Below are 19941 nucleotides of genomic sequence, written 5' to 3'. Positions count from 1 at the left end.
TCCAGGGACACACCACGGTCACCTGCTCTCTTTCTGCAGCTACCATTTACTCCAAGAGCTGCAGTTCTCCTTGCCAAGTATCACAGCAGAGTGACAAGGTTGTGGTGGCAGGAACTTGTGATCAAAAGGAATTTGACATTTTACAGAGGGCTACACATAGGGCAAGGGAACAACTAGAGCCCTTGGAGCTCCTCTTTGTTTCTGCTGCGGAGGGATCTTTTGAAGAGCTTCACTTACCAGATGGAACAGTTTTCACACTACAAAAGACAAAACCCAAAATACTTGGAACAGAGGTTGTTCGAGCCCGCAGCTGGAAGTCCAGTGGCCATGGAGTCTGAATTAGATGCTGGGAAAGACAGATTTTGTTCACAATTTCATTGCAACCAACCCATTAGCTACTACAGGCAGCAACCACCACTGCAACCAAGTACCAGAACACGAAGAACCAAGAACCAGATGCAAGAGCTGTATTATCTGTCTTGCAGCCCTCATACAATTGCATAGCCTTAACTTCTTGTGCCTTTTGCAAACATCAGCTGCACAATGATGTAAGGATTAGGAGGGGGCAGAGCCGTTCTTTGATGAATTGTAAGGAGTGTTTCTAAGCACCTTGGCTAGCACACATACAAATGCCTGACTGAAGGCAAGTGCCTGAATCGTAATCTGAAGTCTCCAAACGCTTAAGTGTTTTTCAATTGCTGCAGACATATGTACGTGTTGATGGAAATACATCACCTAATGAGTTCCCAGCTACTTGGACTGGTCCATCAGCCCTGTTAACAGAAGTGTATTTCTTGCTGCTTTTCACATTGCTAACGTGCTAATGGCTTAAATTTATCATCTCCCTGCACAACTCTGACCAGCTACTCTAACAACTCACAGYATAATTCCACAGTGGCTTAAAATGTGAAAATAAATAGGCTAATCTCATCTAGGACACTCATTTGCTTCCTTTTCTGAGTTCAGGGGACSTATTTCTTCTGCCTTTTCACACAGCAAGTAATGCATCTTTCCATGCACAGCAAAGTCAATAGGCAAAGTTGACAGAAAGTCTTTTAGGAACTTTTAAGAATTGTTGTAGGAAAGAAACCAAGTTACAGGTTCCTATAGATCTGCACATTCATTATGTCTAGTTACCATCAGCACAACATTGTTAGAGCCAGCAGAACAGGCCAAATAAAAATATTCACATACAGAAGGCCAAGTTACCTGCTGATGCTTCCAGGTACTTCCTCAAGTAAGCTCCTCTAAATAAACACATTTAACTGATAAATAGGGCTTATGACGGACTGTCCCTTTCTACAAGCAGCTCTAGATTTGACGAATAATCAATCCATTAGATTTCCTCCCTCTTGTCTTAATTATTGTGCTGCATTCTTGCAAATGATGAACAAGCGTGGAGGAAAATCAGAAGACAAATTAATTCCTTAATCTTTCAAAAACCACTGTAGGATTATACAAATGCAGAATCACTCACAGAACAATCAAGCTATATATGCCTATTAGAACTGCAGGAAATACGCTTCTTATGCAGAAAAATAAAACAAATGTTAGCAACCAGAAATAATTATTTGTCCTCTACAATAACAACATACGATCACTAATTTGGACAGCAGATCTGCGTATTGCCACAGTACTGCAGTCTCAGYCAGGGGTGCGACAGCATTTTAAACAGCACAGTGAAAAAAGTCTAACTGGATAAATTCTCACCGAGGTATAAAAATAACCAACACCAACTAGTAGCTTTTGTTTTTCTCCAAAGAATGAGACATGATATTTTTGCTTGTTTGTATAGGGCCCCCCTCATTTTTYATATTGCTGCGTGGGTCAGCAATGCCTCTGCAATAAACCTTCCCTGAGAAATAAGGCAAGTCTTCAAAAAAGGGTTTTCAATCAATTGTTTGTTAAATTAGATGCTATATTCAATTCTCCCGAATAAACGTGCAAATAAATCATTTCCCAGGATATTACTGGGGGCACAAAATAGCAGAGCTGTGCCACGGCATGTTACCATCAAAGGTGGTCTGTGCATGACCAGCCCAGCAGGCATGACCATTACCACATGTAACACCCTGATAGGTGTTGCCCTAACCTTGTCAAAACTGGCAATACCACGAGGTTTTTTACTGCAGCTTATAGCATGTTTTTAAAGCTCTGCTTTGTCTTAATGTGGATATTAGGAGAGAGCAGCTTCTCCATGTCTTGCCTTCTACTAGTGGAGAGGTAACCACGTAAGGGGTTGGCATGTAACTGCTGTTCATTCGAGAAAGTTCTCCTCTACAGCACTCCATGTGCAATCCAMGGCAATACAGAAACAGACACACTCCTTCCACAAAAAGTTAGTCTGGAATCACTTAAATTTTGGAATCTGGAATCACTTAAATTTGCAGATACAATCACATGGTGTTTACCATACCTGTAGCCACTTTCTACAGACTCTCAAATTTGCCAGAGCACATACCCAAGGTGCAGTATAGAGGAACTGCTTTACTCAGCTACATCCCTGGTTACTCAAGCGCATTTTCCACACACTTTGGTGACCTCCAAACTGGGTCCTAACCAGCTTTTTTTGCACTCACATTTTTCTAATACCTGCTATAAGTAATTACCAGATACTAAGTCATAAATTTATCTTTCTGGTTCACCTTAATCAGTGACACATGACTTAATATGTCATAAAACTCTTAACAAAACACATCCTGCAAAAACAAACCACATCTTCTCTTAGTACCAATGACGTTATTTTTGTAAGCAACTAAATACAGAGGCATTTAGCACCTTGTTTACCTCCAAAAGAGTTTCCTCAAATTTTTGATCCTTGTATTCCATTCTCCTGAAATACTTTCCTTGCTTTCGAAGTTTGTCGTCAAACGCTTCACATGCTCAGACTGTATGCAGAAAAGAGCAAAAAAATCAAAACTTTATAGATGCTACCTCTTCCAAAATAATCCTTTGAAGATACTGACACAGTGAGCGCAACTCACTTCATTACATACAATAAAACAAGTGATTTGCCCCCATGACACCCAAGAATTTGTGGAAATGCCAAGAAAAACACAAGGTCACCTGAGTGCAAGTCAAGTGCTTTAGCCACAGTATTATCCTTGGCTTCTGAAGTGCACTGCTAATCTGACCGTGCTTGCTCAGAAGATATTCCTAAAGCTCAAGTTCTACACTGAGTGCTAACGTTTCTTTCTATGAGTATTTTAAATAGGATTTGGTTAATCCAGCTAGCATAATAAACAAACCAAATCTTCCTTAAATGTGAACTTGTGCTTAACATTTAAGACTTACAATTGTTGAGCAACTTCCAAAAGTCCTATATTTACACTGCTTCGCCTGAAATGAAATAACATTAAAAGCACTCCTTATTTTAGCAAGACTTTCAGATGAGGCCTCTGAACAACTTTAAAATAAGCTGTTAAGCATTTAAAGTTCTCAAAGCTCCTTCAAACTTAATTCTTTTAAATATTTTAAGGCTACTCTGCTGCAAACCTGCGGTCTTTGGCAAACAGGCATGCCTATGAGATAACAAATTACAGAACATGTAGAGGACACGTCTTCCACCTCTCCACAAGTGGAGACTGACCCTTGGGCAGAGGACCAGATTGAGACAACTCCTCGGCAGCTACAGAAATGCTGGCCCCGGCTCAGGGCCCCAGTAGACCTTCTTCAGAACTTACAAGTTGACCTTATTTTGATCTGGAAAAAGAAGGTAAAGCTCTCCAATTAACAGCATAAAAGGAATGACATGCTGAGGAAATAGTTCTCTTGAATGTGATTTGCTTAGTGAAAGGAAAGTTTTCTTCTCTGCTTGGGCAACATGACACAGTTCTTTCTTTCTAGTACTTGTACCCTTTAATTAGCAACTTACTTGTCTCCAAAATATTCAAGAGTTCAGCCTAAGGGATGAGGCTGAGGACTGTTTTTACGGCCTAATATTTAACAATTTAAATACACTGACAATCAACTGTTAAATAAGCAAAAATTGCTTTTTTTTTTTTTCAAGCAGAGCAGCACACCTTATTGATCCCTCTCCTCTCAAAAATAAMCTGTGTTTGTAACAAGGACTTTATGTTAACTACTATCACAGTTTATTCCCTTACACTGTCCAAAGGCTGAGCAACTCTCACAGATATCCATTTTGTTTAAAAGCAGCATCTTCCTAACTAAAGAAAGATGTGAGAAGCCTGCAAAGTTCCCATGAAATAGCACCTAAAGTTTAGATAAAGGCATGCATTTCCACATAATCATTTGATTGAGATTTTCATTGCTTTAATTAGATGGTTATTTGGTGGAAGTACAACAATAGATGCTAGAATAATTAATAAATAGTTTGGTAATTCTAAAAAAATTATTTTTTATTTTAGATTTTCAAGCTGGATACCCAAATTCTCACTTAAAATAGTGCAGCAAGTGCAAAATTGAACAATTCCTTCAGATAAAGCAAAGCAGTAGACTATAAGAATAAGAGCGCAACAGTAGCTTCATATGCCCACTGATAGATATTTACAGTACCATTTGAAACACTGGGTCATAGCCAGCTTTACACTTACCAGGACTCACTGTTTAGTTAATGCACGTGTATATTTGAAGCTTACACCTAAAGTCCTTATTTCTGCCTGCAAAAGCCACAACCCAACAGCAGCACTTTCCATCCATCCTGCAGCAGAACCTGCYGAATGGTCCCACCCCATCCCTTTCAAACAAGCACCTTGGAAGCCTATCCTAGGTAAGCAYGTTGCTCACGTCCACATTTGCATTCCTGAAACACAACAGCTTGCTTTAATCTCTGATGCAACAAAATCCATGTTCRCAACTGACTCCAAAGGTGCCAGCTGCAATGAGTTTCATGATGACAGACCAGGCACATACCCACAGCACAGGACAGAGCTTTACCTGAAGAACCTGCAAACTCTATAGACAAGACAAAAAGTGCTCAGTGAAAGAATATAACTGTCCATGTGGAAAATAAAGATTCAACAAGTCTGAGAAGGCTACCCCCTGTTCACAGGGAGGCTTGAGGGTTTCTTTTTTTGACAGCCTGAAGGTTTAAATCTGCATATGCCTTGCTCAAATTCATGCAACAGTCCAAAGCTGAATCCACCTCTCACAAATCTTCTCCTCAACTACAAAACTGCATTTTCATCTCCATTAGTGGAAATAGGCACTTTACATTCAAAGGAATGAAGAACAGAGCAGTTGTGTGTTCTTGAGGCTGCCCTGGACAGGCATCAGTGTGGTCCATGCTTTGACAGCTGATGATGAGGTGGTTGCTTCAGAAGAGCATCATGCCCACTGAAAATTAAYTTAACTATAAAGGCAGGTTGACACATTTTGAAACAATAATACGCAAAAAGCAATGCCAAGGATTACCACAGTAGCAGAAACGATGTGTCTGCAAGATTCCCACCTATGCTGAAGCCYGAAAAGGTGAAACCCTCCCTAAGCAGTCCCTGACTTTGACACACGCCCGAATACCACCCGCACGCTGCTGAAAGACTGCTTATCACTCCTGGCAGCCAGTAATGACTTGGACTCAAAACAGCGACGAAGCAATTGCTGGGAGAGAGAAGACCGGGATAAAAGGGACAAGGAGAAATCCCATAAACAGAGATAATGGGATCCRGAGTCCAAGGGAGCCAATGGAGTGATTCATATTGACTTCAGAAGTCATGGCAGAAGGAGCCTGAAAAGGCAGAGTGTAACAGATTTCAGGCCTAGTGGTAGACACATACTTCTCCAAATGTTCTGCAACAGAGGACATGATGTTTATACTAAAATTATAATCTGTAAGATGAGCGCTACACTCTAGTTTGTTCTCTTTCGATAGCAGCTTTTTCTCACATACATGACATAAGAAATGACATTTTTACTCCAGATACCCTAACAACAGTACTAGCCACACACACACGTGCCTCTACCAGGCTGTGTTAGCAGCCAACCCCAGCCCTCAAAGATTATAAAAATAATGTGAGCACACCTTGCTTGAAAAGGCAGCAGTCCTGAGTAGCCTGAAAACTGTGTTTCATCCGATTCCAAAAAGGAGGAGACAAAGGAGCATAGTCAGGCTTTGTTCRGATGACTCCTCTAGTAGGAGCCATTCCCCAGAGAAGAAATAATATGGGAATAAAGTTCCGGACACTATCAGCGAAAAGTTCAAACAGATCCTGTGGTCTGGGCTGCCCAGCAGCTGAGATGAGACAATGCCAAGTTCTTTCTGATCTTAACTGAGTGAGAAAAACCTCCAAGTTCAACACTATTTCAAGGCTGTACTCAGGCAGAAGCCTCAGCAGCTGAAGGCAAAAACATCCCCTCGCATAAAATAAAAGTAAACGTATGCAAAACGCTTCCCCGCGCTGCTGCATAAACTCGACCACACTATAGGTTAGGAAAAACAGAGGTTAAAAAACAACAACACTTCTCTCTCATCTTCTCTTTTCACTTTGATTGCCTACCTAAGCAGGCGAGCACAGACCGCATACTAAGCTAAGGTTAAGGGCAGCGAGGCTGGTCCTGCGCCTGCGGTCCTGCGCCTAGGCAGGCGAGCCCCTGGGCCCGGCCCAAGGCCACTCTGGGCTCTCCCACCACGCGGCACTGGCGCTCCCGGAACCGCGGCAGCTTTTGGCCCAGCGCTGCAGGGGCCGTCGCGAGCGCCCCCAAATGCTGCCCTACAAGGAGCAGGCTCAAAAACAAGCAGCGCTAAGAGGATTTTGATAAGTATTTGATTCCAAAAGAATTCCGCCGTGTTTATAAATATCATCTGTCAGCACAGATGGGGAAAAGTAAGAGGTAACAGCAGCAGAACCGTTTCCCACACACTTTCAGGCTGGAACTATTAGCGGAGCCTCGTGTGGCCTTTCAGAAAACGTGGACACAGAGGCACTGTCCAGGGGCACGAGAGCAGGAAAACAGAGCTGACAAGGACAGCGAGAGGGCAGGAGCGCAGCAGCTTTGCCCAGGGCTGCTCCCTGCACCTGGAGAGAGGCACCTCAACCAGGAGGGCCGGGTCCCGGCGGGCCCGCGTGGACACCAAGCAGCACGAGGGGACAGGGCCCTTCCCGCACCATTTTGTGAGGGGGTTTGGGCACAGCTGCTGCCCAAAAAGCTTCTGCCCAACTAACTCTACTACAAGTCGCTGCCCCATCATGTTTGGTCCCAGCTAACACTTGCTTGGAACCTGTCAGCACTCAAGTAGCTTTTAAAGCTATGTTAAACATTTAAGGATGTGCAATCGCATGACAAGAACCAGCCGTATGGTTAGACCGTATTCTCACGGCCCCAGTAACCCCCCCTCACCACACTGCCAGAGCAGCAGTCAGCTCTCTGCATTCCCTCTCTCACACTGGCTAAACTAAAATACATCTCAGTGATAGCACAAAACACCCCAGTTGCTTGGACTGTGCAGGAGTCTGCCTACGAGCCTTTCATTTAGCTCTACAGTAATTAGCTTTTCCGCAGGAAAAGCGAGGAGAGGTGCAGGGGGAGGTCAAGCTCTTTATGAGAGAGTCATGACTCTTCAAATAAACCGTCCATTCCAGTTGTGCTTTCAGCACTGAAAAATGATAAATAAGAATGAAAGGTAAGAGCTGGCATTTCATCTAGGAGAGCTGCTCTCAGGGGGGATCCTGCTGGAGCAGGAATCCATCAGAGCGCCGGGCACATGGAAAAGCTGCGCGCCCCAGGAAGCCAAGCTGGCCCACGGCCTTTCAGCCAAAGGCAAGTGAGACACGGCCTGTTCTCTGCAGAGCATTTCCTATTAGACAGACTCCAGAAAAGAACCAAACTCAATGAATCCTTTAAGGAAAAAAAGAAACAGACACCCAAGATGCTTCTGGCAGCAGGGTTTTCTTTTTTTTTTTTTTTCCTCAACTGGAAGTTCCATAAAGATCATCTGTTAACGTGGAACTCCAGAGCTAAGCCCTTGAAGCTATTTTTCTTCCAGGATGGATGGCAGAAGTGTTTTCTTTCTCTCCACTTCTTCTCTTCACTTCTTCCATACAGATTTTACTAAACTAGCAGATCATTCGCTATATGCATGTTGCCATTGCTAGATGTCTCTTCTTGCTGCCACCTTTAAATACCAAGCATAATTTAGCTGCTTGTTCCAGTGCTTTAATACCACTGCAAAAAGCATTTCCTAGCACACACCTGCAAGTCATGTTGATTTTTGAAGAAGGTTGTCAAGTGACCTGGCCCTCTTGTCACTCCTGCCAAAGGAGGTGAGACATCCAGGGATGAGGAACCTCTCTGCTACTAAGGACATGGTCAACAAGAGACCATTCCCTAAGCGGAGGTCACCTTTACACACATTTAGATTGCTACACCCTATGGGAACGCCAAGCCAAGAACTCCTCCTTGGTCATGACGACYACATGATGAGGACTGGCTAACCAGCAAAACTATCTAAATACCACAGGGGGTCCATTACAGTCATARAATCCCTAAGGTTGGAAGGGGCTTCTAGAGATCATCTAGTCCAACCCCCCTGCACACACAGGGACACCCAGAGCACATGGCACAGGGCTGCGTCCAAGGAGGTTTTGAAGATCTCCAGAGAAGTAAACTTCACAACCTGTCYGAGCAGCCTSTTCCAGAGCTCTGTCACCCTCACTGGTAGGAAATTTTTCCTTGAGTTTCTTTGCCATAGAAGCTCTATTTGTGGCTACTGTGATGTGAATGCCAAGACACTGCAAATAGCAAGGACTGCTGCAAAACTGAGGGCCAAGTCCTACCCTRCTAGAAATAGAGGATCGCTCTGTTCATAAACCCCAAGTGTTTCCCAATCCAAGCGAGCTGAGAGTGCGACTCAGTCTCTAGTAGGCAGTGCTCCACACAAGGCATTTGTGAATCCCTGAACTCAATATTAATTTAGAGCTAGACTTTCTTCACTCCATGACTCCTCTACTCTTTCTGGGAATTACAGAGATTTTTAAATAGTACTAATCCTCCATAGCAGATGGTAGTAGCACTTTGTCAGAGCATTATTACATTTAGGCTAACACTGTGGAATTTTAATGCAGCAGCTCCAAGACATCCTTGTCAAGCCCCCCCATAAGAGCTATTGCAAAGCTTACATCTGCTGCCGGCCCCTCGCTTCTCCCTGCCCTAGGAAGCAGCCTCCGAGACAGCRCTCCTGAAGACCACGAGGATGGGAAACCCCTCAGAATCCAAAGCRGTCAGAAGGAACTTGGGAAATGAACCACAATTCACCTCTATTGCTACTCTCAAATAACAACACACCTTTCACAAAATACCTTTCCACGGCTCTTACTCCTGAAGCTGCCTTGAAAAGCAAGTGTTGGCTATTTCTAAGCAGCAGTTACTTCCTTYTTCATTGCAGATGTCTGGAGGTGAGCAGAGAAGGAAGCCCAACAGGCAGGCTTGTACAGAGCGAATTAGGCACAAGCAAGAGCTGGGGGTTACAAGAACACCTTTAACAAGTTCCCAAGGACAGGCACTGACCATCTCAATATGCTACTCGCTACTCCAAGCTATTGGTACAAACGAGGCAAGGATCTTGTTTATATAAGGCCAGGGTGCCTCTCCCTTTCATGTTCGAGACAGGAGTCTATAAACCAAGCACTTTCTCAAAACAGTTATACTCCTTACTCGATGCTACACAAAGAGCCAATTAATTCCAGCCTCAGGGACGTCTGGCGGTCTTACAAAAAAAATGGGGAAAAATGCTTCCAAAAAAAAAAAAAAAAAAAAAAAGGAAAAAGAAAAAAGGATACTTTAATGAATAACATTTTTTCATTTCTAAATCTGGCAGAAGATGATTTTCAGCAATAGCAATTTCCAATTGGTATCATTATCTATCTTCCCCTGAGGAGATATTTACCTCATCCTCCCATACATCATTCAGCCCTGTTATACAAGACCATGGATTTCCAACAGAAATATACTTAAAAACTCATTAACCCCCAATCTTAATGTGCCTCATCCAAAGCAAACATAAGTCAGTGGCTGTCCTTTGAGCTGAGGTCAGACCAGGCAGATACCGACAGAAAGCCCAACGTTAGCCCCAATRGGCCAAGCAAACACATATGCCACAAGATAAACTTGGAGGCGGTTCCACTTCCGAACTGAACTGATGAGACATCTAATTTTTCTTGAGAATTATGCAGCCATTCATGAGGAGAAACTTAGATGCTTTCCCCCAAAGACACCACGGTCCCTGAAAACAGACACACGCTCGCTATTTTTCCTTGACTTCCTTCCAAAATTGGGTCAAACATGGAGCAAAAGCTAAAGCAGAGCTTTATGGCTCCCTTCCTCTCACYGGCCAGGCAAAGCAGCAAGGCCTACATGGAGGTGAGGTGGAGACCAGCAGTAACTCAGTGCACACAGAAAGCCAAAATTAGCCCATCAGAAGGGTAACGTCAAGGCATGAGACACATGGAGCCATCCAACCTGCTGAGAGACAAGAGATGGCACTGGAGGATGATGAAAGATGGAACCATTTTCCAGCCTAAGGCTTAATTTYCCCTGAAGCTCAGCGTTATCTTCGAGATTTCCTGTTCTCTGTGCACATTTTTGATCATATTCTTCTTAATGGACCAACCCAATGCCTCACCTCTTGGCACTTCCCAGYCATACCCTGCCAAGCTAGTACCTTAGCCTGGGTACCTAGTAGCTGGGCCACACGTGCTTGCTGCCCAGGCACCCTCCCCATCCATTTCGCTTTGCCCTCTTTGCACAGCCAGCAAAACCAAGACACATCTTTTTCAAGTAGATACCCATTTCTCATGCCTGTGTAGGGTGCAGTTCTGGAACAGGATGGCCATTCCTAGCATTTGTCTAGATTGTTTCAATAATATTTTGATCATGTTATAAAAACAAAATAAGGCTAACTAATGAGGTTTTGGATGCTTGCCGAATCATTGATTATATTTAAATACCTCCTTTAAACAAATGTGGATGTTTTGCAACATGCATCTTATCCATCTACTGCTTTTTTTCCTATCTAGATGTCTCCAGTATTGTATTATGAAATATTTGAGCCCTCAAAGACAGCACATGAGCACATACGAGGGAGACAGCGTGAGCACATCCCTACACAAAAGCGGTGAAAAATACGTCGAGAAAAACACATGGGATAATGACAATATTTCTTTGGCCAAACTAACGATTGTCATTGGCGATGCACATTCCTGCCCTTCATTGCCTGTCAGTTACCTGAGTCCACACCATCAAATGCCACCTTTGCTAGAAAGCAGCAGCAGCAGCAGGGAAGCAAGGAGACCAGGCAGGCTCTAGCTGTACTTGCAGCACATCCGTGCAGACACATCTACCCTCATTTGCTCCTTCCACACCCATAGCGATCGTTCATGAACAGGAATCTAAGAGTCTGTCTCTCAAAACATCCCCAAAGACTAGGAACTTGGTTTCCTGGTGTACAAAACACCTGAGCTGCAGAGAGATCCAAGTCCTCTCTTTTACTTCGTCGTGAAATCTCCTGACAGCCCAAGTTTGTGTTTCCCATTTGTACAGCTTCTAGCACAGCAGGGTGCCATTTCYCGGCTGATATTCATGTTAAGTTTTCCTGCCTGTAAGTAAAAAGCCTCCCAAGTCTCTGTGCTGTTGCTTACAGGCCAGAAAAAAAAAGATGTTCATCTGAAATTAAAGAGGGAAAAAAATATCCAGGCAAGTGTTTTCAAAGAAAGTAAACCCTCTAATTACAGAAAAAATGTGCATTTATGTTTTGTACATAAATACCTACTCCACAGCTAGCTATTAAACAGCAGCATAGGATAGAAAATTTAGCAGTACCCAAGCGGTGCATTTCTAGGAAGTATTTAGAGCGAGTATATTGGCCTATACTCCACCACGCTGCTTAGGCCTTTAAAATCACGCTGCTTAGGCCTTTAAAATCACAAAGGGAAGAGTTAAGGAAGGATTAATATTAATCTAGGCAAGTAATACCATATATTTAGATGCATATTTGTCTCAAAAGAGGCCAAATAAGAGGAAATCCCAACAAAGAAAGAACACACAGCTTTATCTGCCCAAATTACAAGTATCTTTCTAAGGTTACTTCATATCTGTTCAACTTTACTCTCCCCCACAAGAAAAACAAATATTTAAGAGCACAGAACCTAGCTGCCAACACAGCAGCCTACCATGAACCAGGAACACAGGAAAGAAGCGAATAAAAACAGTGACTAAGAGGAGACAGGTATATATATTTTACTATATGCAACAACAGCTATAAAGCTTTCATTCCATTAAACAGAGTCCACATCACCCTTCTCTGCATTGGCTTCACTGAGCAACAAACAGATCTTTCCTACCCTCTTTTTCCCCTTTAACAACCTCGCCAGCACATAAAGTGTTTTTAAAACTGCTGTTTTAAAAMTCCAAAACATTGGTGCTGGAGCACTGTCGGGAATGCAATAAGGCCAAGTGCATGGAGCAGCATCTGCCCCCTGTGAAGGCCGTAGCTTTCCGTGGCTGGCAATTAACATGCAGCAGTGGCTGCCCTCAGCAAAGTGACTCTGCAGACAGTTTCTGGTCACCTAAGACAGACAAGGGACATCTTCAAACACACCTCAGCAGCTCAGGAGCCCAAGCTCCACCAGGCACTCATGGGACATCAGTTTGGACACCATGATCTTGAAGGTCTTTTCCAAACATAATCACTCTGTGACTCTAAGATACATCTGAAGACAAATCAAACGACCTTTTATTATCACATCCAGCTCCTGATGAAGGGCTTCAAGCGCTGGAATTCCCAGGCAGGAAAACCTGCTCCATGCACATTCCTCATTCCTGTGTGAAAAATCCATCTGCCAAAGTGGCTATTCCTTACATTTGTACACGGTAAGGAGAGAGGTAGCAAAAGCAGGCCCAACATGGAGGTCCCCCAACACGCCACCCTCTGCACTGTGCATTTCTCATAAGGTTATAAAACCCAGCATTGCTTTCCACATCACCAGAGTGCTACTTTTGGATTTTGATTCATCACAAGTGAATTATTATAATGAAATCACCATCACTGTGAGAAAGACATGGCTGGACTAACAAAAAATGGTTCTGCAAAACAAGCAATTATTGTAAGGTTCAGTGGATACTGGCCTTAGCAATCCAACTGATTATAGAAAGTTAATGATTTAAAAAGCGATGAAGAAATAAAAGATTAAATCCTTTAAATCTGCATGAAAGACTCCAAGAGGAATTTTATAATCATTTTCACTGCATATTTTATTAGATGTGTGATATTTTATTCATGGGCAAAGCAAATATCACAATTAGGAATAATTAGCATTTCAGCACAGAGCGTTATCTAATAGGTTAAAACACACATATAATTCTTCATTTAAATTCCGTGCCTTCACATTTTCCCCTTTCTGGTTCAGCTCATCTCTATTTAGCATAGCAGTTGCAGGAATATCACCGAGCTCCCAAAGAGGCAGAAATGGGAGAACCAGTGGCTCTTGCCTTTGATATCTTATTTTCTTCTCCTCCTCACATTTTTATTCCTCTTCCTTTTTAATTTCCTCGAGCGCGGCTTGGCAGATAAACCTAGCATAGTACCTTGTACCTTCCATCTTTTCTCCTACCCTACTTGCCCACCATTCCCAAACTACTATGTACAAGGAAAATCTACTTGAAATCTAACCCTGTCCTTATAACAGCTCACAACTGAGCTGATACCCATCAGCTCACAACTGGGACGACATTACTTGCACCCACATTTTCCAGCATAGCTTTAATACTACATAGAACTGTGGAGGTTACTGTGTTCTCCTTCCCTCTCAGACACATGTCCCCTTTTTTKGGGTCTGTTTAGGCCACACTCTAGCGCTCAGAGGGCAGCCTCTCCTCCAGTTGGTGCTTTCCCCACAAGACCAAGCGCAGGCAAACAATGTTGCACGCCGTGGAACAAGACCAAAGACCAAATGCTTCCGTCTCCAAATTAAGCACATGATCATGGAAACGGGAATATAAATCTTGATCCTTCCTGTGTGGTGTGATTTCAAGTTCTGTCTTTTGCCAAGTTTCATAACTGCCATCCAAACTCCAGGACATCTCATCTAGTAACCCTCCATTTCATTCCGTGTCCTCCGTGACATTTATACAGACCAGTAATAACTCTCCAAGTCACATAAACCACTATTAATTACAGTGCTCAGACACAGGGCAATCTTTCCCTCTCTCCGTCATTTCTCACATAACCACTTGGCCAACTTGAACTGGGAAGCAAAACCCCACACCTGCAATAGAAGAAAGTAGGGGAAACTGCCCTGCCAAGCTGATGGAAAGATACTCAAGCACTGAAAGAAGAGGCAAGAAAGCAGCTTTTTCCTCGCCCGCTCTTCCATTAAGTACTTCCATTTTTAGTCCCTATGTTTAATTTACTACCTCTATGTCAAGAGCACACAATTAAATCCTGCCTCATAGTGGGAGATGGCAGCACTTCGCTCCTCTGCCTGCTGCTTAACATGGACAGCAAGGAACTTGGCTCAGGTTTTCCCTCCCCCCCCGACCTTTCTTGCCTGGCAAGGTTTAACTAGCACAATACCACACTTAGCACCCATTTTTACCACTTGCCACATTTTTACCAGGTACTTAGCACATATTATTGGGTGCCAAGGATCACCTTCCTACAGGTCCTTCTCGCACCTCTCCAATGCAGTTGACCAGACTGCACAGGCAGCAGAGTCACGCTCAACAGGAGTGCAAAATAAGGCCAGAGTAAGTCAGGTCTGGCAGCTGCTACCAGCAACGGRTCACCTTTTAGTTGCCAACAGACTTAGCACCTGGGTAGCCATCAAAAAAAAAACCACAGAAGGAAAGAGATATCATCTGTACGCAAGCTGCCGAGCAGGAAGCTAATCGCAAGGCTGCAGGTCAGTCCGGGTTGCAAGAGGCTACAGGAGAACCCGGAGCTTTAAAGCCCAGGCCCCAGCACCTGCAGCAGGGGTTACCAGCAAGTTACACTTTGACTCGTGGCCTGCAACTGCCTTGACCAGTTCCCGGGTGCTTTTGAACCCCAAAGCACATGACTTGGGGCTCAGCAAGAGGTGCACAAGCACAACAGGAGCCACGGCCCATACAGCAACATGGGCAGGTAACTGGCTATGGCAAAGCAGCATTTGGAAACAGAAGATACAACCGCAAACTGCGTGGATAAAGGGAGCTGTGCCACCCTTCCACATGTAATTCAAACTATTACAGAAAATAATTAGAACTGATGGTTGAGAGATCATAATTCTAACACCACTTCTTYGCATGAACTACTTTAAAACCCTTCCCAGCACACAGAAATAACGTCAAGCAAGGGAGCAGCAGTGACAAAGAATGAGAAGACAAACCTCAGAAGGCCAAAGTCCCCAATACATTTCAGGAAAAAAGCAGACTGTCACAGTGGATTATAGATAGCTATATATCACACAGAAGAAAATGATGCAAGTTCAAGTCTATATCCAGGGAGCAACCTAATGGCTTACACAAGTCCTCTCCTGCCAATACCACTTGCTGCACAGGGCCAGGGAGTGGAAGAGAACCATACTTAATGCCTTTGTTCATTAAGTTAAATGAACCTTAGGCGGTAGGTTYAGGCAGTCACAGTCTTAAAAGATTTGTCTCCAGTGTGTTTTTCCAAAGATGGCACCGGGAGCATAAAGGCTCCGCGCATCCGTGAGTGGCTGCCTCCAAGCGCATGGCGGGAACGGCGATCACCATGTTGGGCCCCTCTAAGGAAGCCRCTCGGAGCAGGATGGAGGGTTATTTTTGTCTGACTTTGCAAAGGACAAAACTAGAAACAATGCTAAGAATTTTTTAGGGGCATGAAAAGGAGCTCGCTCAAGTAAGCGACCCACAGCATCAATTTAAAAATTCTCCCAAGCCAACAAAACAACTCACCTAAATTATGCCAGCCTCTGGATCAGGCCCTGGTGATCACTAAGAAACACTCCAGAAAGCAGTGACACCTAATGGCAAGCGTGTCTTGGGAGGACAACATGTGCTARGTAATCTACGGCACGGAAAATTATCCCTCTTCAGCTGCAGAGCAAGTAGCACTAAAACTCATTACATTACAGGGCTGTGAAACAGTGGTGCAGCTCTGAGCTCCGGGGAGAGAGTTTCARAAGCAACGTGCACAGGTGAAACGTGAAGCGTGTGCTGCAGGGCACRTGCTCAAGTCCAATGCAGCGGCTGAGCCAATGCACGGGGCGCCGGCACCCACCGCGGCGCTCGAGAGGAGCCCGGCCCCTTCGCGAGCACCAAATCATGGAGCTCTGGGGTGATCTGCAGCCACTGCGGGTGCTGCATACGCATACACGTTCCTCTATCTGTATCCAGTGCTTTGCAAAATCAACATGAGGAAAACGACTTGGTGATGCACATTACCTACCTGCTAACAGGGCTTTACCAGTGGCGCCACAAACTAAATCCCTCCTATCGAGGCACATGGTAACACTAGCCGTGAGCTTTGCAAAGTCCCAGCTTTCCAGATGAAACACAGCTATCAGCAAGCTGGACAAGTCTTCCCTGGGGAAGGATTTTTATATCTGAAGGATACTAAGWTCTTCATGGAAGAGGCAAGTGCCAGACTTTACGGCACAACTGYCCCAGGATTATTATCCACGACCCAGAAGAGCTTTGGAAGATGAGTTTGCTCACAACCCAGCAGGGCTAAGAGGTTGCCCATACAAACACCATGACAGTTCTACCAAGAACCAAAGAGCCTACAAGGTGCAAGAAGGAAACAGAACATTAAGTTTTCTCTCTCAGAAATATATATATTTATATGTAAACATATGTATTTGTGAACTTGCCAGTAGAAAAACAGAGAAGCTCAAGAAGGACAAGACACAGCTGGASACGAGATTCAAGCCGCTGGCAAACCTCAAGGAGTGATTGTATTTCCTTGCAGCGATTCCCATGATCAAGTACTGTTGCATGAAGCCATGGGGAGTTTTTCTTGAAACAATTTTTAGTTTATCTTCAGCAAAAACTTTCGTGCCTTAGCATATAACAACGGACTCAGGTGATTTTGCTGCATCTGATATGCACGTTCTTTGCATATATGCTTCCATASGCAGACTAGAAAATCCATAGGCACATACAGCTATATTATTGCATGCACATCAAGGAGAAAAATGAGCACAAYGTATAAAAGCCCAAGACCATCCACTGCAGGAGATACAAAGCAAATACAAATTGTACAGTTGACAAGAAATGCCAGTTAATCCCCGCTTAATTGAAGCCCTGTTCTAAACTCCTGCTTAGGGAGTGAGGAGTGTGGGACGACTGATGGATGAAGAAAACACCCGGCAGCGTGGCTAATCTCAAAGACTTGGGCGCTTTCGAGCTACATAAATCAGAGCGACTTTTTGAATAGCCTCGTAAAACACAGCATCATTGCCATTCCGCGCACGGCTCTCCCAGCCTTCCTACAGCATACAGATCATTAGGGAACTTCTAAGCAATCAAGTAATGCGGGGCTGATGAAATTACTCCGTGAGTGCCCGGGCAGCGGCGGAGCGCCGGGCTGCGCCGCTCGGACGCAGCAACGCGGCCCCTTCCCCTTCGCACGGGGGACRGCCGGGGAGCCCGTTGCTTTCAGTGTTCCAACGAGGGCACTCGGCGCCGTCGTTCCCAGCCGCCCGCTCGCGTTTACAACGTGGGGCCAGCACTCACAGAGGGCCTGGGAGGAGCCCGACCAACACTCAATGTAAGAGACACAGGAAAACACCGATTTTCAATACATACATTTATATAGGCACACACAACATAACCTACACATGCACACACGGAGACTTGCCCCAATCATAGGAAGCAGCAGCTACAATCCTTAAGAGGACAAAAGGGGACAAGTGGGGCACATCCAAGCACAAGTTGCTGCTCGCCGCCCACTGCCAGCGCCACTAGGTTCATCTCCACTGCCCATTCTAAGGGTTTCACTGTCCTCACCGGCAGGATGGCTGATAACCCCCTTTGGCACAGGAAACAGCAGCCCCTGGCAGAAAGCACCTCAAATACTCTGTAAGGAAGACCAAAAAAAAGCAGATCCCATCAGGAAACAAGGATCTGTTTTACAGGGAATGTTTTACTCTTCAAGTCCATCCATCCTCCCCTCTTGCACATGGGGAAACATTTGCCACCTGAATACATCTGCATTAGGAAAATACCAAGTGGTTGTTTTGGTTGTTACTTCAGGCATTGACACTACCTGTCCTGGCATTCTGTCCTCCCCAAACTGCACATTTTGTTTTTGTAGTTGGCTCGGTAAACCCATTTAGAGTGGGGGGATGGAGGGGGAGAAGCACAAACCAAGAGGTTTCCAACACACGGGGTCTGGCAGCCTAGCCTGCTGCTGGGGCAGGTGCTTAATGGGGAGCTGGCCTGCTCYGGGGGGCACAGCACCTACCAGTACCTACTCCAGGGCACCAGCCCTCACTGGAGGCCGTTGGCTTTCAGCGGATCTGCCGTACGCGTGGAAAGCTCCGTGCCACAATTATCAATTTGCCTTTTCCACAGCAGTGTAAAGCAGTCTCTAACGGCTGCTAATCCCCCTGCCAAAAGCACTAATTGTCGCTCAGGACAAATTAATCGCGCGAGCGGCAGCGTCCGCCGCGACTCGGGCATTTTCTGGGCTCGCGCAGCCCCCGCTACGCGGATGCCCCTCGCGGGGAACCGCGCTGCAGAAGCGCCAAGGGGCGACGGGCGCGGGGCTCGGACACACGGACACGCGGGACGGACACACGGACACGGCAGGACCGCCACCTCCCCCGGGGGGAGCCCGAGCGCCCTCGCCTCCGCTGCGGTCTCGATCCCCCCCGAGCCCGTGGGGCGCCCACGGCGCAGATCGCCAGGCACAAACCGCCTCCTTCGAGAGCTCACAACGGGGAGGGGAAATGAAATAAATCCAAATAAAGGCGGAAAGGGACCAGCTCCCGGGCGGGTGGGGTATAAAAGGCGASCCGGGGGCCGCCGGCACTGAGGACACGGTGCGGGGCTGCGCGGCGGGCGCAGGCGGCGCCCGGGCACCCCCCCGCATCCCGTTTGGCCGCTCCGGAGCGTTTTCCTTGGGCATCGCCCGAGCGGCAGCGGCGCGGGGGGAGCCCCCGGGGGTGGGGGGGGGGAAGCCCCCCCCGGACAACCCCCCCTGCCTTCCAAACCACCTGTTCCGCCAAGGAGGAGGAAGAGCAAGAGGAAGGCGGGCTGGAGGGAGGAAGGCTGGAGTAAGGTGGGGGTGCGCGGGGAACGGGCCCAGTGTCCCTCAGCGCTGCTCCTCAAGGTCTGAACCTGCACCCAGAGCCGGAGGGAAGGGGACAGCCAAGGCCCCCGCGGGCAGCGGTCGCAGGAGGGAAGCAACCAAACGAATAAACAAACAAACAAAAAATACATTTACCTAAACAAGCAACCAAGGGACTGCACAAAAATAAAGAGCGGGGTAGGCGGAGAAAGGCTGCAAAGAGAGGGGGAAGGCTGCAAGGGAGAAGCCGCAAAAGTGCCGGGCAGCCCGCGGCAGCCCCTTACCGATGTGAATGATTGAATCCGCAGCCGCCGCTCTCCAGGTTCGAGCCCAGCACAGGGACACGAGCAGGATGAGGGAGAAAACTTCCATGTCCTCGGCGCGTCCAGCCTGGGCCGCGGCAGCCCGCCCGCTATCTCCCTCGGCGGCAAAGGCGGCGCACGAAGAAGCCCCAGAGTTTGAGGCGCCGCAGTTTGAGCGTGTAAATCCCGATGGCGGCGGCGGGCGACGAGCGCGGGGCCCCGGGCGTCACTTCGGGGCGCTCCCGGGCCGCGGCAAATCCATGGATGCGCGGCGGGCAGCGGCAGCCTCCGCCGCTCACACCATGCCCGTCCTGCCGCCGGCGCCGCCAGCCGCTCGCTCCCGGCTCCTGCTGCTGCTGCAACTTCCCGGAGCCGCGGAGGGCAGCGCCGCTGCTCCGCGCTGCTCGCGCGGCCCGAGGCGGCCGCGGG

The 19941-nt window shown here is 46.3% G+C and overlaps 1 protein-coding gene across 1 annotated transcript in view; it reads right to left on the bottom strand.

Annotated features, from left to right (window-relative positions):
• GRID2 (glutamate ionotropic receptor delta type subunit 2) overlaps nucleotides 1–19719 on the bottom strand; it is a 535376-nt gene extending 515657 nt beyond the window's left edge. The window contains exon 1 of the mRNA XM_026041440.1: nucleotides 19495–19719. Coding sequence (XP_025897225.1) covers nucleotides 19495–19582 — 88 coding nt within the window. The 5' untranslated portion in view covers nucleotides 19583–19719. The remainder of the gene's footprint in view (nucleotides 1–19494) is intronic.
• Nucleotides 19720–19941: the final 222 nt, after the last annotated feature.

Source organism: Nothoprocta perdicaria, unplaced genomic scaffold (assembly GCF_003342845.1).
Source record: "Nothoprocta perdicaria isolate Ctin4 unplaced genomic scaffold, notPer1 scaffold_285, whole genome shotgun sequence".
Classification (NCBI taxonomy): Eukaryota; Metazoa; Chordata; class Aves; order Tinamiformes; family Tinamidae; genus Nothoprocta; species Nothoprocta perdicaria.
The sequence above is the reverse complement of the archived record's forward strand: the minus strand, read 5'-3'. Positions and strand labels throughout refer to the sequence as shown.